The sequence below is a fragment of the Eurosta solidaginis genome, chromosome 3 (genome assembly GCF_040869045.1).
Source record: "Eurosta solidaginis isolate ZX-2024a chromosome 3, ASM4086904v1, whole genome shotgun sequence".
Lineage (NCBI taxonomy): Eukaryota > Metazoa > Arthropoda > Insecta > Diptera > Tephritidae > Eurosta > Eurosta solidaginis.
The window spans coordinates 61650896-61675375 of record NC_090321.1 but is presented as its reverse complement, the minus strand read 5'-3'; the positions used below and the strand labels follow the sequence as shown (position 1 = coordinate 61675375).

The 24480-nt window shown below is 35.3% G+C and overlaps 1 protein-coding gene across 13 annotated transcripts in view; it reads left to right on the top strand.

Moving 5' to 3' along the window:
* sona (sol narae) overlaps nucleotides 1–24480 on the top strand; it is a 457038-nt gene that overhangs the window by 145982 nt on the left and 286576 nt on the right. For all 13 annotated transcript variants that reach the window (XR_010950642.1, XR_010950641.1, XM_067771974.1 and 10 more), the window contains one exon: nucleotides 11609–12133. Coding sequence is in view for 11 of the 13 variants with exons in the window: in XM_067771974.1 (XP_067628075.1) it covers nucleotides 11609–12133 (525 nt within the window). In the remaining 2 variants the exon portion in view is untranslated. The remainder of the gene's footprint in view (nucleotides 1–11608; nucleotides 12134–24480) is intronic.

Here is a 24480-nt window from a genome sequence, read left to right as displayed (position 1 = left end):
GTGTAGAAAAAAAATTATTTGAACAAATTACTACACAAAAAAACGTGCAACGAAAAAAAAGCAAATTAATATATAAATGGACAAAAATCAGCGAAAAATGTGTGAACTTTGATTTAAAATTTTCGACATAGAAATTGTAAAAATATTTATGAGAAATCAAAATATTGTATCGAATTTTGAGAAATCCTTGTTATTATTGCACCCTCTTCTAACGTTCGAATCGCTAAACTGTTGAACAAATCACTCCAGTATTCAGTATTGCAAACTGGTCTTTATTTAGATTACTTTCGGAGTAGTACCTCACAATTATACTTCACAAGCAATAGCGTGTTTAAATCAAAACTGATTTGTTATTACTCAGCTTGCGTTGCTTAACCAGCTACATAAATGTATATTTGTAGTTTATAGCCATATGCGTGTGTATGTGTGAGTATCTACTTCGGCTTATGACTATATGTGTTTGTGAGATATCTTTTCGTCGCCCTATATATAATATAGAATGTATAAATGATTATTGATGTGTTCATGTACACAAGGGTGGCTGCTTCATGTATTTGTTGTTGCGTGATTATTTACGAACAGCTTAGTGATGTCAACATTCGCCATAATGTGCGCTCCACATTACATGGATTGGAAAGTTGGCAGAAATGGAGTGAACTTATCAATAGCTTTTTCTTGGTATCCAAATCCGTTAGCCCCCTGTCGAAACCTTTTGTATTATGTTTTATCGGCCTCTGAATTCAGTTTGAAATTTCAAGTCTCTAGCTCTTCGAGAAGTTAATTAAAAGCCGGTTTTGAATTTCCAAATTCTCATTAATTATTTCGATCCTTGCGCCACGTAAAGGATTTTTTTTCCTTTTGTTCCTTTGTCCCGGTGTCTTAACCTATCTGTGAAGTTTTCCGTTTGTAGCTCAGTGAGAAATTAATTAAAAATCGATCTCAAAACTCCATATTTCCAAAATTCTCATCTTATTATATCGATTCGTGCGCCACCTAGAGGTAATCGCGAAAATTGCCCCGAAAACTATTCCAAACGGCTTTCCGAAATCATCTTCAAATTATTCAAAAGGCTCCCCGAAATCATGCAGAAATCTACTTTGTACAGAGCTTGCACTATAGTTTTACATTTAATATCAGTGTTCCCGTAAACAGTATTCCATAGCAGATATGCCAATATAGTTTCTATACTGTGGCAATCGCTCACCCCAATGACAGCGACAACTTACAGTTGTTGGTCTTTTTGTTATAATAAATCCGGAATTGAAATGGGTATCAATTATTCGTGTTTGGTATGTAATGCATTAATCCTTTTTCTTGCACGAATCCTATCCCTCAATTTAAAGAAATTTTGGGAGATTTTTGTTCGACTTATGACATTTAAAGTATTTTGGAAAGAGTAACAAAAAAGGGGCAGGTCACGCCTATTTTCAAAATTTGTTTAAGTTTTGGTCTTAGCTCAACCATATAACTACAGGGGTAGAATATCAGTCAAATGTAGTTCAATACCTACGAGTTATTGCAAAATTTGATAACGTTCGACCTTTAGGAAAAGTGGACTTGGTCTTAAACGGATTGTAATTGTCTTCACACAGTCTATATATGTAATTAGGCAAGGATAGTGTCTCTGCCAAATTTCAATGTAATCTCTATGAAGGCCTTTGGTTTAGGCCTTGTAAAACTTCAAAATTTTCTTCTTCTAAATATGGGTTGTGCCACGACCTTATTAAAAAAAAATGTTGGAATTTATGTTTTGCGTCATAAAACCAATCCACCAAATTTCATTAGCTTAGCTGTATTTATTTTTGAATTATCTCATTTTTTCCATTTTTCAAAATTTTTCGATATCAAAAAAGTGGGCGTGGTTATTATCCGATTTCGCTTATTTTCAATACCAATCTATTCTCGGTCAAGATAAGCCAGTATACCAAATTTTGTAAAGACATCTCAACGCGACCGTATAGTGTGATGGTAGCGTGCTCCGCCTACCACACCGAAGATCCTGGGTTCACGCCCCGTGCAAAGTAAACACCAAAGTTTTAGAAACAAGTTTTTTCAATTAGAAGACAATTTTGCTAAGCGGGTCGCCCCTCGGCAGTGTATGGCATGCGCTCCGAGTGTATTTCTGCCATAAAAAGCTTTTCAGTGAAAGTTCATCTGTCTTGCAGCTGCCGTTTGGAGTCGGCATAACACATGTAGGTCCCGAGGATCACGACGCAAATTGGAAGATAAGCTCGGCCTAAAATTTCCTCAGAGGTTATCGCACCTTACGTTTATTATTTTTTTATTTTATCAGACGGGCGGACATGCATGGCCTAATCAAATTTTTTTTTTCAATATTGATGATTTTGATATATGGAAGTCTATAAGTCTATATATATCTCGACTCCTTTATACCTGTACAACCAACCGTTATCCAATTAAAGTTAAATTACCATGTGTAGAAGTACAGCTAGGTATAAAAAATCCGTAGAAAATCATCGCATGGAAATATCACAATATAACTCACTAAATCGAAGCAAAAGTAAGGCGAAATGTTTAATTATTCGTATTAAGTAAGAAAAAGCTTTGTAGTAATGAATCATTAGCCAATCGCCGCGAATTTAAAAAAAAAAAATTTTATAAAATCCCAAGAATAGATAAATTTGCTAAACAAGGCATGCGGAAAAACAATATTAGCAAGAAAATGAGACACTTCAAATAAGTAAATTTAAGTAAAAAAAATTTATTAACAAAACTTTATAATACGCGCAGTGTAGAAAACCGAAAAGATTGCGAGAAAAAAACTCACTGCGTCTTATAATAAAATAAAAATCGAATTAAATTTTAATGCTATGCTAGCTGCCTGATTTGAGTTTTGCTCAGCGCCACACTTAAAACGCTGCGATGCAGTACAATTAAAGCAATAAAAAATAAAATTGCTCTATAAAATTTTATGCGAAACCGACCAAAGCTACCAAACCCAACCCATTTTTGTGCGCTGCTCAACTCAACTGAAAAACGTGTGCAAGTGAACTGCGCATGCACAAATTGAAGTACGCAGTTTGCACGATTTGCGCCAAAAAAAAAAAATGTAACTAAGCTGAGCTGCACAGAAATGGTGGGCAAAGTCTAAGAAAAGTGAACTTAAAACAAGTAAGTAAAAAAAAAATATATTAAATAAAAAGAAAATGGAAACAAAAATAACAACTAGCAAAAAGAAAAAAACACTACAATAAAAAATACTCACTATGCGCTCAACATCCAAGTACAACAACAAAGAGTAAAAGAGAATAGCAGCTGTTTTCGTGCTCTGCGACAATTCCCGTCAACAGATACAACAACAGCATTACAACGAAGACAAGAAAGACCCGGCAGCTACAAGGCAAACCACATTTAGTCCGGCAAACAAAGCAGCATCCAACTGAAGCTGACTAAAATGAAGCCACCACCAAAGCCACATCTTGCTGAATTGTTTAAAGATTTAAATGTGTAGACGTATTAGCGTGAATCAGTATAAAAACTGTGTTTACAACAAGTAGAAAATATGTCTTTAAAAGATATCTTATTCTTATATAATTTGTATACTCAGCTGTGCATAGCACACCGAGTATACTAATTTTATTCCCCATGTTCGTGCGCCCAAATTTAGGCTCGATAACTTGAGTAAATTTTGATATGTATCTTTTAGAAATTTGGTATGTAGGTTCGATGGCACCCATCTCACAGATGATAGCCACGCTTACTTTTTATATATAGAACATTTTCTCAAATTAAAATCTGTGATTATTCAATACATTTTCTTCCTACAATGATAATTTCATATGATAATTGAAATTGCGACTTCAAAATAAAATTCTTATGGGCGTGTCACCGCCCACTTCGAATTAAACTAAATCTACATATATAAAGAAGGTTGTATGTATGTTTGTATGCAGCTTATGAACTCCGAAACTGCTCCGCCGAATTTATTGAAACATGCAGTATAGCTTCACAACAGCCAGGAAAAAAAGACACAGAGAAAGAGAAACGCAAAGGGAGGAGTGAATAAAAGGATTATGAATAGAGGTAGAAATGGGGGAGGGAGAGTAGGAGGTGGAAGATTTTTAAAAGTTACGCAGATAGACCAAAGTTAGGGCAGAACAATGTCAACCGGGTCTGACAGTTAATAATAAATAACAATATTTTTACGAAAGTTTTTTATGTTCCTTAACTTCCAAAGAAAGAGAGACTATGAAAAGAAATTTGAAGGAAAAAATTAATTTTTGAAAAAGAGTATGCTACCGCTTATTTTGTTTGTCAAGCAATTTCCCACGTATAGAGACCCTAATCTCGGAGAGCAATTTATGTGTCATGACAAAGCTCGATATACGAATTTTCTTTATACCGAAAAACATTTATAAGTAATATGAGCAAAGTCAGTCAATAACTACACCTACTTTTGAACGTGCTCGGCAGAGCCGGCATATCTAAATGGCTATATCTGTAAATAATTGTTGAGAAGTAGAGCAATGCAAGCTTACATGAGCTCGGCAACTACAGTCCGGCTCGTAAGCAGATGAACTCTCCAGCGAGGGGCTCTCTCACCACTTTTGTGGTTGCCGGCCTGAACGAGTTCTTAATAGAGCTCAATAAATATGGCACGAAAGTAGACGCATAAGCAGATGGCGTCGTATTCGCTGCAAAAGATCAATTTCCCTCAACATTAACCCGTGCCACACTGAGGTTGCCATATGGCAACGGGCGGCCGACATGTTGTTACATGACATTAACATTGGAAAGAAGGTTTGTCTCGTTAAATTTGGAGATTTTCAGAGGAAGTTTTTTTCAAGTTTACGCATATCTCCACTCATAAAAAAAATTTTTCCAAATCAAAAAAGGAAATTAGTACAACGATTGGTCCAAAAGGTATTGCGGCTGCGGAGCTAATGTGTTCTCTGGGAGAAAGGACTTTGATGAAATGCATGATGCATCATTCACTTACATCAATTAAAATAAATATATATACTCTGCTCCACTCTAATGTTACTAAGGCGGGTATTTTTCTCTGCCTTTTGCTATATAACTTAATATTGTATTTGAGAGTTATGTATACCGTTCAGTTAAGTTAACCATATTTTTGATTACTTTTAGTTTCTATCGTAACTATTTTTTTTACCCTTTTTCAGTCTTTGTCTCACATACACCTTCGCAATGTTTTTCGCTTTGTTGTTGGGACACACATTTCTGTGCTGTGCAGATTCTTCTGAAATAATATGTTTAAGTTGTTTTTGTACTGTTACGTTACTGTTATCTTCGGAGGCTAGCGCGCTTTGCATTTATTTATATAAGCTCATACGATAAACTATGTCATTTATCAATTCCCTAACGATATTTCATGCAAAAAATATCAAATTTAAAGCGTTTTGCACGCTCTATTAAGCGGCTATTAACCCAAATTTACCACAAATCACGTACAAATTGTGCTGTGATTAAAATGAAGTTCAAGACGCAAAACTTAAATGTGGTTAGCTGTGGGGAATTTATCAAAACGATTAACCCTGACATGATTCACACAAAGTTTAACTAAAAAAGTAAGGAAGGTTAAGTTCGGGTGTAACTGAACATTACATACTCAGTTGAGAGCTATGGTGACAACATAAGGGAAAATAACCATGTAGGAAAATGAACCGAGGGAAACCCTGGAATATGTTTGCATGATATGTGTATCAAATGAAAGGCATTAAAGAGTATTTTATGAGGGAGTGGGCCATAGTTCTATAGGTGGACGCTATTTAGGAATATCGCCATTAAGGTGGATCAGGGTTGACTCTAGAATTTGTTTGTACAATATGGGTATCAATAAAAAGGTGCTAACGAGTATTTTAAAAGGGAGTGAACCCTAGAATTTGTTTGTACGATGTGGGTATCAAATTAAAGGTATTAATGCGGGTTTTAAAAGGGAGTGGTGGTAGTTGTATATGTGAAGGCGTTTTCCAGATATCGACGAAAATGTGGACCAGGGTGACCCAGAATATCATCTGTTGGATACCGCTAATTTATTTATAGATGTAATACCTGCCAAGATTTCAAGGGTTTTTTATTTCGCCCTGCAGAACTTTTCATTTTCTTCTACTTAATATGGTAGGTGTCACAACCATTTTACAAAGTTTTTTCTAAAGTTATATTTCGCGTCAATAAACCAATCCAATTACCATTTTTCATCCCTTTTTTCGTATTTGGTATAGAATTATGGCATTTTTTTCATTTTTCGTAATTTTCGATATCGAAAAAGTGGGCGTGCTCATAGTCGGATTTCGTTCATTTTTTATACCAAGATGAAGTGCGTTCGGATAAGTACGTGAACTAAGTTCAGTAAAGATATGTCAATTTTTGCTCTAGTTATCGTGTTAACGGCCGAGCGGAAGGACAGACGGTCGACTGGGCGTGGTTTCAACCTATTTCGCTCATTTTCACAGAAAACAGTTAACGTCATAAAATCTATGCCCCTACCAAATTTCAAAAGGATTGGTAAATTTTTTTTCGACTTATGGCATTAAAAGTATCCTAGACAAATTAAATGAAAAAGGGCGGAGCCACGCCCACTTTGAAATTTTCTTTAATTTTTGTATTTTGCTGCACCATGTCCATTACTGGAGTTGAATGTTGACATAATTTACTTATATACTGTAAAGATATTAAATTTTTTGTTAAAATTTTACTTTAAAAAAATGTTTTTAAAGTGGGCGTGGTCCTTCTCCGATTTTGCAAATTTTTATTAAGCGTATATATAGTAATAAGAGTAACGTTCCTGCCAAATTTCATCATGATATCTTCAACGACTGCCAAATTACAGCTTGCAAAAATTTTAAATTACCTTCTTTTAAAAGTGGGCGGTGCCACGCCCGTTGTCCAAAATTTTACTAATTTTCTATTCTGCGTCATAAGTTCAACTCACCTACCAAATTTCATCGCTTTATCTGTCTTTCGTAATGAATTATTGCACTTTTTCGGTTTTTCGAAATTTTCGATATCGAAAAAGTGAGCGTGGTTATATTCCGATATCGTTCATTTTAAATAGCGATCTGAGATGAGTGCTCAGGAACCTACGTACCAAATTTCATCAAGATACCTCAAAATTTACTCAAGTTATCGTATTAACGGGCGGACGGACGGACGGATTCAAATTTTTTTTCGATCCTGATGATTTTGATATATGGAAGTCTATATCTATCTCGATTCCTTTATACCTGTACAACCAACCGTTATCCAATCAAACTTATTATACTCTGTCAGCTCTGCTCAACTGAGTATAAAAAGTGCAACTAACAAAAAAACTTGAAGTATATAAATTTGTTGTTATAGACAACTGTTTAGCTTGATATAAAAAATAGAAAGTGACGAATCTGTTTTATGAAAAAACGTACTGTGCAGGAGATTTAAAGGTTAAGTCTACAGGGGTGTGAGTTTTCGGCTGTTTTGACTTGTGTTGGTGGTAGTGTCGTCTTGTCTTAGTGGTGTTGTGGCAGAATTAATGCAATTTTTATTTCAAATTATAACTAGTAGTTAATTTAACCGCTGGTGATTTATTGCTTTAAGCAAACTATCAGAAGCTCTCACGGTTTGCCTCCCACTTTCAATGTGCGCAATTACTGATATGCAAATCAATGTAATTAACAAGCAAATTAAAATTACGTACGCACAAAACCTTTTGCAATGCTAATTATTTATTTACATATTGAATTAACAATAAACATATTGAATTAAAAATAAGTAGGGTTTGAAAAAAAAAGGTAACTGGTTCCGACAAAAGTAACGGGTTTCAGAAAAGTAACCGGTCCCATAAAAGATTTTGGTTCCGACAAAAGTAACGGGTTTCAGAAAAGTAACCGGTCCCATAAAAGATTTTGGTTCCGACAAAAGTAATGAGTTTCAGAAAAGTAACCGGTCCCATAAAAGTAATGGGTTTCAGAAAAGTAACCAGTTCCATAAAGTAACTGAATCAATAAAAGTAATCGGGTTTATAAAATTAACCGGGTCTATAAAAGTAACCGGGTTTATAAAAGTAACCGGGTTTATAAAAGTAACCGGGTTTATAAAAGTAACCGGGTTTATAAAAGTAACCGGGTTTATAAAAGTAACCGGGTTTATAAAAGTAACCGGGTTTATAAAAGTAACCGGGTTTATAAAAGTAACCGGGTTTATAAAAGTAACCGGGTTTATAAAAGTAACCGAGTTTATAAAAGTAACCGGGTTTATAAAAGTAACCGGGTTTATAAAATTAACCGGGTTTATAAAAGTAACCAGGTTTATAAAAGTAACCGGGTTTATAAAAGTAACCGGGTTTATAAAAGTAACCGGGTTTATAAAAGTAACCGGGTTTATAAAAGTAACCGGGTTTATAAAAGTAACCGGGTTTATAAAAGTAACCAGGTTTATAAAAGTAACCGGGTTTATAAAAGTAACCGGGTTTATAAAAGTAACCGGGTTTATAAAAGTAACCGGGTTTATAAAAGTAACCGGTTTTATAAAAGTACTCGGGTTTATAAAAGTAACAGGGCTTATAAAAGTACCCGGGGTTATAAGGGTAACTGGGTTTATAAAAGTAGCCGGGTTTATGAAAGTAACCGGATTTATAAAAGTACCCGGGTTTATAAAAGTACCCGGGTTTATAAAAGTAACAGGGCTTATAAAAATAACCGGGTTTATAAAAGTAACCGGGTTTACACAAGTAACCGAGTTGATAAAAGTAACAGGGCTTATAAAAGTAGCAGGGTTTATAATAGTAACCGGGTTTATAAAAGTAACCGGGTTTGCTCAAGTAACCGAGTTTATAAAAGTAACCGGATTTATAAAAGTACCCGGGTTTATAAAAGTAACCGGATTTATAAAAGTACCCGGGTTTATAAAAGTAACCGAGTTTATAAAAGTAACCGGATTTATAAAAGTATCCGGGTTTATAAAAGTAACCGGATTTATAAAAGTACCCGTGTTTATAAAAGTACCCGGGTTTAAAAAAGTAACAGGGCTTATAAAAGTAGCAGGATTTATAATAGTAACCGGGTTTATAAAAGTAACCGGGTTTACACAAGTAACAGAGTTTATAAAACTAACCGGGTTTATAAAAGTACCCGGGTTTATAAAAGTAGCTGGATTTATAAAAGTAAGCGGGTTTATAAAATTAAGCGTGTTTATAAATGTAAGCGGGTTTATAAAGGTAACCGAGTTTATAAAAGTAACCGGGTTTATAAAACTAACAGGGTTTATAAAAGTAACCGAGTTTATAAAACTAACTGATTCCATAGAAGTAACTGTTTCAATAAAAATAACCAATTCCATAGAAGTAACTCTTCCAATAAAAGCAACCGATTTCATAAAAGAAGTCTAATCTTAAAAGTAAACAATTCCATATAAGTAAATGGATCCACAAAAGTAACCGCTTCGATAAAAGTAATTGCTCTCGGAAAAGTAAGCAGATCCATAAAAGTAACCGGTTTTATATAAGTAGCCGATTCGATAAAATTAACTTATTCTTTAAGATTTAGCGGCTCCACAAAGGCATCCGGATCCATGAAAGTAACTGATTCCATAAAATAGGCCAGCTTCGGAAAACTAGCCGGTAGCAGAAAAGTAGCTGGTTCCAGCAAAGAAACTGGTTCCAAATAATTATTCGGAGCTGGAAAAGTAAACGGTTCAAAAAAAGTAACTGCTCGAAAAAAGAATTAGACTGCGATAATCCGGTTCAATAAAATACACAAATTTCAGAAAAGTATCCGGAACCGCGACACCTGGCAATAACAAGTAGCAACCCAGCGCTGGCTCGAGTCGAACTTGCGCAGAAATATAGAAGAATTGGCCCCCATTACTTTGACGCAACTTTTGAGCCCAGTCGGACTTTGGCATTTTAATTGGCGCTTAATGATCGCAGTACATATTAGCCATCCTGGCAATTCTACCGCTGGATACCATCCCTATTCATAGCATACTGAACTGCAGAAAACTACACGGAAAAGCGTGGAAACGAGCTTTCATCCCTATCCTCTCTTCAGCTAATATGATTGATGAAATACCGACCAAAACAGTAGCCGCATCACAGTGGTCTTTGTTGCTGGAGTTGGAATGGAACCTGTTTAGAATGATGAACTAGCTATGATTAACAAGTTTATATTGCGTATAAAGATTTAGCATTGCGTTAAATTCCAGTGCGGGTGTTATATGAAGGGTCCGATGTTTCGAACCAGCGCCAATATTTGCATCATTGGCATTGTCTAGGTAGCCCAAAATGATTAAGGGGCTCAAAAAATACTAGACCTGAATGCTCAAAAAGTCAAACAAATCATTCCACAGCATTCCGTCCTGTACGGGAACACACCGGATTTATATACGGCAGAAAATTTCTTCAGTTTCAAATACAAAAACAACAACATCATCCTGAAAGTGAAAGAAGTGCTGTCATCATACTCCGTAGAAGAGACTACGGTAACAAACAATCAATGTTATTACCTTAGAACGAGTCTCCAGCCTTCGCAAATTGCCCCGACATCAATACAAAGCTTTTAAGGCTTTCCCAGCTCTACATTACAGCTAACAGCATACAGTTCCAACTTACTTCAACCTGTCGCACAACACCAAACTTTGCTCTCCCACTTTAGGATAATTTAAATTAAGGGATTTGGTATCTCCTCATGTGCAAATGGACGAAGATGCTCTGGCCGCAGTTTGGAAGCGGTGAGCTCCACTGAGTTGGAAAAAGGCAGGTGGAGGAAGACTTGAGGCCCTTATTGCTTTCAATTGACGCAAGTTATGGCAAAACACGTATAGCAGACGTGACTTTTTTCGACTAAATTTAAAACCTCTCGTCTGTATATTCTTTCTCACCTTTCTCTAGTGCATGAATTTTCTGCCGCTTAGCTGTCTACTAATAAATTCTAAATGAGTAAATTCAATACAATAATCTCGCACAGTGCTTCTTCAAGAAGTGTCCTGGAAACATTGGCTAGACTGCGCTCACGCAGCAAGAAACGGTTGGGCGCGTTCTGTGTTCGTGTCCTGCGCACGCGTGGCCAATGTTTCAGCTACTAGGGGTAGCAGGGTTGGCGGATTCCGACGCAGCAAAACAAACTCAGTCCTAGAAAACTTCTACTATTTGCCAAGAGGATGGAGTTATAGTATAACATAAGTCCTTGTACCTAATTGGGGGTTTGCCTTTTAGTCATCAAACAGATTGTGGCATTGCTTCAGACACATTCAGTCTTTGTGCGGTTTTTATTGACCGGCCAATTCAACCTAGCCTAACACAACTACAAAATCCCGTTTTATGGCCGCTGGTAAGACATTTTTAAGGCCTCCTCGATACCACTTGGTTGATGGAAATATAACTATGTGGTTTTATGCAAGTACCCCAGAACGAAGGAAGGAAAAGCCGGATGCTTCGACATAAGACTCCGTAGTCCGTCTTTTTCACTTTTTACAAAATTTTTTGTTGCTTTAGGTACCATACTACAAAAAAAATATAATTTTTGGTACTAGCTCCTATCTATACACGTCTGCCGGGTATACTTCTAGACATTTGCTTTTAATCTTAGTTTAGTAACAAAGTTTTACTTAAACCCATTTTTAATTTATTTTATCTTTATTTTTCATATATTTTCAGTATCACAAACAAATGTCACCCACACAACTGCAATCGGTGTTTCACGTCGATAGCGTGAATGCTGTGCCACATTATGAAGTTGTACAGCTGTTACATCACAGTTTCGATGACGGCGTCGCGACAGCGCCACAACCTGAACATTATCGTAGTCGCTGGCGACGTAGCATAAACAGCATTAGCACGTTGGACACAGATACGCGGCCAACACTCAAACAGCCACATCATGTGAAAAAGGATTTAAGTAAAAATTCCTATTATAGTGAATTGAAAGCAGCAGCCAATGCGCCAGGTGCTGGTGGTGTGAATAGCTTACAGCAAGCAGGGCATGGTAAATTTATAGGCGATTTAAATGCGCTAAACGAGCACAATGTAACGTTTAAGGCTTTTGGCGAAAATTTGAATTTAGCACTCAAACGGACGGAGAGTCTCTTTAAGGGCGGTTCAGCGCATACGTTACGTATGTGGACGGTACGAGGCGAGCCGAATGCGACGCATGGCTTGGATATGCAGGAGGTGTTGGATGAGGTGAGTAGTGAATTTTTTATTTTAATTCACTTTTTTGTTTCACGAAACGAAAAAAAAAATTGGTAAAAGGAATTGCAATGTCCACCACAAGTCCCACAACTGTTGTGTAATATAATCCTTAAGAGCGATTTAACGGAGTAAACAAATTTGCAAAAATTGACATGCAAAATAAACAAGGAAACATTTGTGCGGTCCACACACAATTAAAATATACAAAAAAAAAAAAACAGAAAACAAAAGAAAATTTACACAAAACAAGCGCAAGGTACACAATAGTACTTATTACTTAGGTGCAGTTACATTGTTAGGTAAGCTTTTGTATTTACAATTGCAAAGAAAGAAATTGAAATAAAATTAAAACAAGTAAGGACGAGACTGTCTTCGGCTGTGCCGAAGACTTCATACCTTTCATGAATGGGGCTGAACAATAATCTTATCCCGTTCGTAATCTCCAAATAATCGGATTTATAAGATAAGAAATATATAGTGAAGAGATGTACATACCTAAACGATTTTTAAGATAAATATAAAATACAAAATGGCAAAAAACCCCTTATCTGAAAGATCGGTTGTATGGGATATATATTATATATAGCTCCGATCAAAATGATTTTTACAAGAAATCTTTTATGATATATTAGAATATATATCACCAAGTTTCACGTTTTTATATTGGAAACTAAGGGAGAAATGGCCAAAAATGTTTTTATCTGAACAATCGGTTGTTTGGGATATATACTATATATAGCTCCGATCAAAGTGATTTTTTCAGGATATCTTCTACGATATATTAGAATATATATCACCGAGCTTGACGTTTATACTTTCTAAATTGCGGCAGGAATGACCAAAATCGTCTTATCTGAATGATCGGTTGTATGGGAGATATATGTTATAGTGGTCCAATCCTACCGGATCTGATAAATGTCTAATATAATACAAAAATACATCCTTGTGCCAAATTTCATTGACATATCTCAAAATTTGAGGGACTAGTTTGCGTTCAAACAGACAAACGGACGGACAGATGGACGGACAGACGGACATGGCTATATCAACTCAGTTCGTCGCCCTGATCAATTCTGTATACTTAATGGTGAGTCTATCTTCTATATTTCTCAACGTTATAAACATCGAACCAAAGTTAATATAACATTTCATGTTCATGAAAGGTATAATGAAATTAAATTTTAAAAAACTTCAATTTTATGAAGCAAAACATTTCTAATAAGATATTTACCAATATCTTTCTCATTTCATGGCATTCAATTTCGTCTTACTTTTCTAACCATGCCCACGTAACCAAAGACTTAAGCAACGAACTTTTTTTTTTCTTTTTTTTGGTTTACACATTTCTTACTTCTATTTATCAAATCTCCATCTTAATGTAAATGGGATTGGCAATTGTAATAGGGTTAAGTTAGGTTAGGTTGAACTGGCTATCTGTGGGTATCTCACATAGACTGAATGACTCCGTAGTGCCACCAGAAGTTTCTTTAACTACCAAATAAAAATCCCTATCAAAAACCAGAACCTATGTTATGAAATAACTCCAACCTCTTGGCAAATACTAGCAGCTTTCTAAGAAATATACCACTTGCTGCTTCTAGATCTGACAGCCGTATTAATCCTATGGATAGCTGAAGTCTTAGCCTGGCCAGCACAAGGCAAGAGCACAAAACGTGCTCGATCGTTTCCTAATCCAACACGTACTTCCTACATCTGCTATCACTGAACAAGCCTAATTTTAAGACATGGCACGCCAAAAAGCAGTGTCTAGTCAGAATACCCGTTAGGAGGCTACACTCCACACTTTTTAACTTTGTTAGTCTAAGGCTGTAAGACCTACCCATGATTTTCTACACATTGCAGCCCCATGCTTCGTCGATCATGTGCACCTCTTGCCTTTTTTAATCTTGCCCAACCTAGTTGGGTCGAGGGATGCACCCGTTTAAGCTAGTTCATCCGCTTTTTCATTACCCTTTATCCCTTTACGCTGGGAGCCAATATAGATGTTTGCATATCCCTGCCCCGATTCTTCTCAGGGATTGCTTACACTCGAACACACTTTTAGATGCTGTGCTTTGCGAAATTTTTGTTTTAATTGCTGCTTGGCTATCAATATAAAAGTTAATCCGGCTACAGTTAAAGCTACTTTTTTCCAGTGTATCTACTGCTTTGATTACGGCTACCATTCCGCCTGGAAAACGCTACAGACATCTGACAGCTTGTGGGATCTGTATATTTCCAGATCAGCGCAGTATACGGCAGACCCTACTCCTTCCACTACTTTGAAGCCATCGATGTATACGTTAGGGTGGGTCGATTTGTACGGACGAAAGTTAACGGATATCGCGCCATCGATTTTTCGATAGGATTTGGGCTCATAAAAAAAGTTCCACTACGCACACCCAAAAAAATAATTTTCGAGCCTGCGAAATTTCATTTTTTTTTACTTCTTTTCGACTTTGATTTTTAAGGTTTTTTAAACGACCTCATGTCGGGGTATACATGAAAATTTTACAATCAAATGAAAAATTTTTTAGTAGGTCATGAAAAAACCCTTAAAAATGAAAGTCGAAAAAAAGTAAAAACAAAAAAATGAAATTTCGCAGGCTCGAAAATTATGCTTAGTGGAACTGTTTTCCTGAGCCCAAATCCTATCGAAAAATTGATGGCGCGGTATCGGTTAATAAATCGACCCAGTCTAGTATACGTGTATTGCCTCTTCCGCCATTTGGGCACTCTTGCGCCAACCATTCGCCTCTATTGTGGCTCTATGATCCACTTCCAAGAGCAGATAAGGAATCAGGTAATTCTTTATTCCTGTAATAGATGTTCTTATACGACTATGGCCGTATGGTCAAACTGCCCCATGGAACTAAGCCTCGTTGCAGTTATTAACGCTATGTTCTCCTATACCAAACAAGGACTCCAAAATAGAGGAAAGGCTATACAATCGCTGTAAATACGCAATAAGAGAGGGCGATAAACCCCCCCCAACCTACACCCCCGCATTCCTTCACAAGCATAAAGTATCGTCGAGGTCTCTTTCTCTCTTTAATGGGGTATAATCAAAAATTAAAATTACTGTTGTTAAAAAGATAAGGACACTCCCACAAGGTTTTCAGTTATCGATGTTGCTAGTTCTATTGCCTCAATGAGAGTTTAATATGAACTTTCTATTTTTAACAGCATTTGTTTAGTGTACATGATTTTGACAATTGGTTTAGAGAAGGGGATGTAAAAGGGATAGAGAACGAACGAGTAGTGGTTCGAGCGCACTAGAAGCACACCAGTTTTGAACCCGAGATTCTCCCTACACGGACATACGTGACGCCTTAGAAGTTTGAAAGTTCCTGAATGAATGAAATTAAAACAATATCCACATAAGCTTAAACTGCCTGCAAAACGATAGTACGTAGTTTCTACGCCATTTACTCTAGACAGCGCTAAGCCATTCGGAAAAAAAAATATTTTAAATTTCAAGTAAAAGCGTCCACTATATTTTTGCCTTTTTACCACTTCTTATTTGTAAATCTAGCCTGGCTAGTAACAGCTGCCAAATTTAACACCATCTAGCAACTATAAATTGCAAGTAAAAACTATAAAAAATGTATTTCCATACATTTTGAAAATATAGAGCATGCATTAATTGACTAAAAGACCAAAATTGACCAATTGGGGTTGCTGTTGAGTCATGTTATTGCCTTTTAAATCTAATCAGTGTTGTAAACATACCACATTTTCACTATCGTAGTTTATGTAGTGTAAGTGTAAGTGTTTTAATACGCAGTGCGCTCATAAATTCTAGTACCACCTTTCCACAAAACGCTACATAATTGCTTTTATTGCTGTAGTAATTTCAAATATGCTTGAAAAACAGTGGCGAGCTAAATTAAGAACTAAACCTGCCGGTCATAGTGCAATTTACGCTCATCAGCATAAACTGTGAAAGTAAAATTAATAACAACTTAATTTTCTAACTTTTCTTCTTGAATACCTACACATGTAAGCAAATACACACTTGTATGTAAATCAGAGATCTTAAAAGTTATAAGTTTTATAATAAAACAAGCAATTTTCCTAGCAAAATAAAATGCTGTTGTTTGTTGTAGTTATAGCAGTGGTCCGCACCATGCAAAAGAAGCGATAACTCACAAATTGTCATCAATATACTTTAACGGGTGACCGAGGAAACGTGCAGAGAGATGTGGGTGTAAGTGGCGTTGATTCCACACTGCACAAGTGGGGCATACATTGGGTATGACGGGGTTGAATCAGGAAAAGTAAGAGTTTAAACTTGAATAGCATATAGATCGAAGTTGTAACAGAGTGATGCCTACTCTCTGAAAAGACCGCGAGTTTCGTGATTTAGTCTTTGAGAACGGGTTTCACCAAGCATAGTAAATTGCCAACTTTTTGTAGATGTCTTGTAGGGCCTTTTGGTGCTTCTTTATTTCATAAGGCTGACTTTTTTAGCGCTGAACTCCTTCATAGTGCTTACAGAGACTACTGCTAAAGTTCCTGGTAGGCCGAGCCTCTTCAATGTGATGTCTATTGAGATACGCAGATTTCTGTGTATTCAACATAAATCGATTACTCAACATTTCATTACTCGCTTAACTATGTAGATGGGGCAGTGTATATCATGCAGTTTCAGTTTCTTGTAAGCTCGGTGACCATATCAGAGACATGTAGTCGGCTGACCAATTGCTTTATAAGTTGTTAGGAGCGTTTCTTTGCTTTTCTCCAAGTGCTGCTATGGAGGGCTTGAAAATGTAGTTACTGCTCTGAGCTTAAAGTATAACTGAGGCTGCTTGCTTGTACATACGATCGTCGAGGATTTGAGGTCGAGGTGACAGTGATGAATTTTCGGAGGTGAAAAAGCTGAAAGAACAAGTGAGATAGTTATTAGTTTCATAGCAGGGCTTATCTTATCAAAGGGTGGGCAATGATATGTTGCCATCATCGTAAAGTCATCGGCGTAGGACCTATTGGTAACTCCTTTTAATGGGAAAAGGAGCTTCGGTATGTTAAAATTAAAAAAAATTTGTGATAGGAAAAGCTTAAAAATTTAAAATCTCAAAAAAATATTTTTTTCATAAATAACTTTTATTTTATGAGCGAAATAAAAACTCAAATAAATAACTCTTATTTCTCAGCAATAAATGAAACTTAAAAAATAAAAGTTTGTAAACAATTACAAATTAGAAAACTAAAAAAAGTTTTACTTCTCGAGGGCAGTAAAAATATCCAAAAATAACTCTTATTTTCGTAGATAGAACAAAATTCAAAAACATAACGCTTATTATCCGTGCAAAATTAAAATCGCCAAAAAAAAAATTTTTTTTTTTTCATAAACAACTTTTATTTTCCGAGCCAAAAAAAATCTCAAAAAACAACTGTAATTTTTAAGCAATAAATAAAACTCAAAAAAATAAAAATGTTTAACAAGGTATTTGTTTAACCGGCTTTAGGTCCAATTTTTAGTATTAAAACACCAAAAATTGTTTTTTCTTTAGTTTACCAATATATTTCGGTTACACACGGTAACCGTCTTCAGGGCTTTGAACTATAAACAAATTACAGAAACATAAAATAAAAATACAATTGACATACAAAATTGAACAAACATGAACATTTCTCTACACACATTATTTTACACGTCTTCGCTGTTTAACGTGGAGCTAGTCACTGTCCGCATATTGTTTATCAAGAGTTTGTAGTAGCTCGCGCAGTTATCAATGTCCGTTTTGTAATTCATTCGTATGTTAGTCGGTGTGTTTAAAATATGAAGTACTTCTAAAGTCAATCTCTTATTATATTGTTTCTCTTCCTGAAGTATTGTTGTTTGGTTAAAGTTCGGAGAGTGGTTTTTCGTCGTCCAGTGTGTCATGAGTGCTGTTTTTGGTGAGTTGTTTCGTGGCAATGTTTAAAATCTGATTTATGTTGGGCTAGTCGAGTTTTTAATTTAGCTTTGGTTGTGCCCACATATATATTATTGCATGATTCCATGTCATTTCCGTTACATGGTATTTTATATATCACATTGCTTCTATCCGCCTGAGGTACCTTAGATTTTGTTCTGTTGAATAAATTTTTTAATGTGTTAATTGGCTTGTGCGCTATTCTAACTTTTTCTTTATTATAACAATTCGAGTTTGCTAAGCGCTCTAATAAATTTGGTACATAACATAATGACTTGAATATTTCAGGTTTTTGTGATTCCCGTTGACTAGCTTGTGATGTACATCTTTTAATTAGGGTATTTGAAATATTTTCAGGAAAATCTTGACTTTTTAATAATACTTTTGCTTCTTCTTTGATCTCTTCGTGGTAAGCTTCATCTGATATATTTAGCATACGTCGTATACAGCCCATTGCTGTATTTATTATCATCGTCTTTGGGTGTTTCGAATGAAAGTTAATGATTCGTCCTGTAGATGTGGGTTTCTTATACCACTTTAACTTCAATTGGTTGCCTCGTCGAATAATAATTGAGTCAAGATATGGCAATTTTCCGTCGTCTTCGAGATCCGTTGTGAACTTTATATTTTTGTTATAGGAATTTAATGCGTCAGATGTGTTTTGCACCTCATCTTCATTTATTATGGCGAATAGGTCGTCCACATCTTGACTCAATTATTAGTCGACGAGGCAACCAATTGAAGTTAAAGTGGTATAAGAAACCCACATCTAGAGGACGAATCATTAACTTTCATTCGAAACACCCAAAGACGATGATAATAAATACAGCAATGGGCTGTATACGACGTATGCTAAATATATCAGATGACGCTTACCACGAAGAGATCAAAGAAGAAGCAAAAGTATTATTAAAAAGTCAAGATTTTCCTGAAAATATTACAAATACCCTAATTAAAAGATGTACATCACAAGCTAGTCAACGGGGATCACAAAAACCTGAAATTTTCAAGTCATTATGTTATGTACCAAATTTATCACAGCGCTTAGCAAACTCGAATTGTTATAATAAAGAAAAAGTTAGAATAGCGCACAAGCCAATTAACACATTGAAAAATGTATTCAACAGAACAAAATCTAAGGTACCTCAGGCGGATAGAAGCAATGTGATATATAAAATACCATGTAACGGAAATGACATGGAATCATGCAATAATATATATGTGGGCACAACCAAAGCTAAATTAAAAACTCGACTAGCCCAACATAAATCAGATTTTAAACATTGCCACGAAACAACTCACCAAAAAACAGCACTTATGACACCCTTTACGACGAAAAACCACTCTCCGAACTTTAACCAAACAACAATACTTCAGGAAGAGAAACAATATAATAAGAGATTGACTTTAGAAGAACTTCATATTTTAAACACACCGACTAACATACGAATGAATTACAAAACGGACATTGGTAACTGCGCGAGCTACTACAAACTCTTGATAAAAATATGCGGACAGTGACTAGCTCCACGTTAAACAGCGATGACGTGTAAAATAATGTATGTAGAGAAATGTTCATGCTTGTTCACTTTTTTATGTCAATTGTGTTTTTATTTTATGTTTCTGTAATTTGTTTATAGTTCAAAGCCCTGAAGACGGTTACCGTGTGTAACCGAAATATATTGGTAAACTAAAGAAAAAACAATTTTTGGTGCTTTAATACTAAAAATTGGACCTAAAGCCGGTTAAACAAATACCTTGTTAACCGAAAAAGGTCGCCAAAGGATTTCATTAAAAATTTTTAAACAATAACAATTACAAAATAGAAAACTGGAAAAAGTTTTACTTCTCGAGTGAAATAAAAATCTCAAAAAATAGCTGTTATTTTCCGAGCAAAATCAAAATCTGTAGAAATAACTCTCTTTATCCGAGAGAAATTAAGAAATCTCAAAAAATCGCTCTTATTTTTCAACAATAAATAAAACTCAAAAAAAAAATTTTAAATAATAATAATTACAAAATAGAAAATTAAAAAAACTTTTACTTCTCGAGAGAAGTATAAATCTCAAAAAATAGCTCTTATTTTCCCAACAATATAACTATTCAATAGATAATTCTTATTTTCCAACTAAAAAATAAATCTCAGATAACAATAATTATAAAGCGCTTTTTAAAATAAAACTGACAACTGCTATGAATCCTATTAAATATATTTTTGCTTCAGTCATTGTATCATAAACTCACTCTGTGTGTGTATGCCATTAAACTGGCTACATTCATCCAATCCGTTTTTTTCCTGCATTTGCCAGTTTGTCTACACTTTTTCTACCCGTGTTGCATAACTTCCAACAAGCACTGAAAGAAAAGCAATACAAAAATTAGTACAAGTGCTTTTTTTTTTCATTTTACCGCTACACACGGCTAACAGCAGCAACATTTGGCTATAACAAATTTTTATTACAACCCACTAACAGCGTGTTACCAAAAATACTGCTCCTACCAACTACCAGCCTCTATCACCATCATTTCAACTGCTCACTACTGCTATATATTTTACGAAATTCATCCCGACACTACATTAAAAACTCGCATATTACCACACTACGCTACTCGAATTTATGCCGTTCGTTTCACTTCATTGGCAACCTCACTGCCTCAATCATGCGGTGCTACTTGCTGCACAGCTTGCAACGCTTACTATGCTTGCTTTATTTTTTATTGGTAAAAATTTACTTTTAAGCATTGTTTTTTATTTTTAAATTTTGTTTATTTTTTTTTTGTTTTCCTACGCTGCTCTAATTTCGCATGTGCATTTCAAATGAGCGTGCATAATGCAAATCGCCGCCGTTTGTTCGTTGAAAGACTGCGCAAAATTGATGTTTTGTAAAATCCAAGAAAAAAAAATGTTTTACTAAGAATCAAATAGTAAATATTTGCTCCCATAAACAAACATACACACATATACACATGCATACATTAAAAAATTTCTGTAACTGTGCATTTGTGCCTAAGGGTTTATGGCCTACTCCTCTATATAGAGTTTGTTCCCATGTCATTCCTATTATGTTATTATTGTTACTTTTTTCTTTTATACAATTCGTTACATTCAATTCTCGATTTTGCCTCATTACAATTGGAAATCGCATTTACATTAAGTTAAATATTTATTTAGTGGCGGTAGCGTGCAAAATAAAACAAAGTTCGTTGCTTAAGTCTTTCGTTCCGATTGTGTGCAATTGCTCTGCCAATGCCGGTGCGAGTGGCGTTAAAAAACACAAAAGTGTGAGGCGAAACTATTGATTATTAAACAGGAATAATAATTGTTTAATGCATACGAAATTCCTTTAACAACTTGGCTAAGCTAAATTATAATTATTTTTATTTGAATACTAGCAGACCCAGCAGACGTTGTTCTGCCCTAAATTATGCCTATATCCCTACATTTTAATAGGCTTTTTCCATCTAACTCTGCCCTCTCCCCTCTTCCCCTTTTCCTAATCCTTTTATTCACACCCCCCCCTCCGTCTTTTTCGCTTCATATATCTTCATCTTCGTCTCATTCTATCTCTTTCTCAGTCTCCTTCTCTCTTCTCTCAAGTTCTTCTCATTCTTCTTCATCCGTTATTGCCTGTCCCAGAGAGTGGTATGTATTTTGTTCTAGTCCCAGTCCCAGTCCCAATCCGATTCTCGGTCTCGGCCCTAGTCCTAATCCCAGTGCCAGTCCGTCTCTGGTCTACTTTCCAGAAAAAAGGATCGTAAATACTAATATAGGAAAATTTATACACCTAATTTCAGAACAGGACGTATGAAAATAGGTATGTGGGTATTATTAATTCATGTCTTTATTTCGGCTTCGCATGCATATTTATCAGTTTTACCAGGTTGATGCGACTAAATCGAATATCACAATGAAAATTACTTTAGAGTTCTCAACAACAGCTTTCATTTGATATCCAATTTACACCCACATTCTAGGGGTATCCGGGTCCACGTTTTGGCCTACACCTCGAGACCCTAGTCACCCAGGGGTATGAAAATTACCCTCTACTAAAGCACTCATCAAGAGCCTTCATTTGTTATCCATATACTAGGGGTACCCGGGTCCACGTTTCGGCCTATATCTCGACACCCTGTACTTCAATGGCAACCAAACCTATGTAGTAACCACCCGCGTTAGGTATACGTAACTTGTGTGAAAGTTTGAATAAAATCGACCGACGCATCTCTTCAAACACCGGCGACCAACTAACACACATAGCCTTTCTTTATATATATAAATTTTTATTTTTCACACTTCACTATAAAATTAAAACGAAATGCAGATTTTCGTCGCGGGATCCCTCATAAACCCCCGGCCCGGGGCTAATACCCCACCCCGCCCCCTTTTTGTCGGGCCTGGTGATGTGCTATACTTGATATCATTCACTATAATATTTTTTATTAATAACCACGTTGTTTAATTAAACACCAACCAATTACACGGAAGTATATCCGCAACACCCGAAAATATGAGTGCCGGTGCGTATACGTAACATTTTATTAATACATTTAACATATGAAAAAAATTGCAATAAAATAATATTGCGACTATAAACTGAGATATATCCTATCGCATGTTTCAATTTAGATCAAATTACACACGGCGTGCAAAACAAATTCAAAATCGGTTCAGTAGTTTAGGAGTCCATCGCGGACAAACAATGTGACTCGTGATTTTTGTATATATAAGATTTATTATTATTATAATCAGCTATGCACAGCATCCAGATTATGGTAGTTTCATTAGCTTAACGGTAGATTGTAGCATCATAAACATATTGAGAATTCAAATAAAATAGATTTTATAAGTTGCGTGTTCCAAATTCGTGTGTGCACTTTAGATGCGTTATCCTCGGATGTCCAAGAGAGCTCGCTGAAGACAACATTGCGAGAAGATTCAGGATCTTCTATGACTTCAAAAGTTCGTTCCGGAAATCAAAAAAAAATTTAATATATATATATATATATATATATATATATATATATATATATATATATATATATGGGGTATTTTAGAATTGGCTGAAAGTTTTTCTTCTTTTTCTAGTTTACGAAAGACGTTTTTCAAATTTTTTCATCCAACTCAAAAAAAGTTATGAATTTTTAAAAAAACACCGTTTTTGTTTTCAAAATGCTATAACTTTTTCAAAAATTGACCGTTGGGATCTTTTTTTTTTTTAATTTGGTTTTAAATGTACTTTTCGGAAAAAATCCAAAAAAAATTTTAAAGTTTTTTTTTTTTTCAATTAAATAAAAAAAAAATTCTCGGCCCACTCCGGGATTAGTGGGATGATTGCAGAATTGATTGAAGTTTTTTATGAGAAAAAAAGGGCGAAATTCGAAAAATCTCGAAAAACTGAAAAATTACAAAAAAAAAACTTTAAAAATTTTTTTGAATTTTTTCCGAAAAGTACATTTAAAAACAAATTAAAAAAAAACGATCCCAAACGGTCAATTTTTGAAAAAGTTATAGCATTTTGAAAACAAAAACGGTGTTTTTTTTTTTTTAAATTCATAACTTTTTTTGAGTTGGATGAAAAAATTTGAAAAACTTCTGAAAAACGTCTTTCGTAAGCTAGAAAAAGAAGAAAAACTTTCAGCCAATTCTAAAGGGACCGGGTTCAAAATTGGTCGAAATGGGATGGAATACCCCATAAACATGTTCGCCAGATTAAAGCTAGACAAATCAGCAGGAAGGGGCATGTAAACTTCTAATGACATCTCACTTTGCGGACTAAAAAGCATGTCATCAACGCTTACATGGAGTAACTTTCATTAGTGGCAAGGTAAAAAGCCCCGTAATAAAGCTTATCATAGTTAAGAGAGAGCAGTGGTTTTCGTCTACTTTCAGATCATTCAAATATCTGTTTGTTATATGTTATAACACATACTGTCCAGTTTTATCCAAATTATATAAAGCTTCTCTAATGAGGGGATATATGCCAATAGGGTCGACAAAGCTTTTTGATATCAGCACATAAGAGAAGGCAATCTAAAAGCACTTCTTGTTTATGGGAATCAATTTTCTTACCCCTCAAAAATAATCCCGAAAATTTCTAGGAATGATTAGAAAATTTGAAAAGCTTTGCAGTCCAGAAACAAAGCACTCTGCGTCTTCTTTGGCACTTCCAGAACTTCCGATAACATCACATATCAGAGCTTCTATGAAGCTATGATTGCGAAGAACATCAATCCAAAGATTATACGATGGAGTCTGTCCATGTTTAACATTATAGAAATTCACACAGGATACAGGAGAGACAGCTCACTTCATTACGGCTACATAGGGAAGCTCTTTGAGGATGTAAATATTTTCCCACTTTTATATTCTAATCAAAGAAAACCTCCGTCGCCTACTAGAGCTGACCGATGAATTTA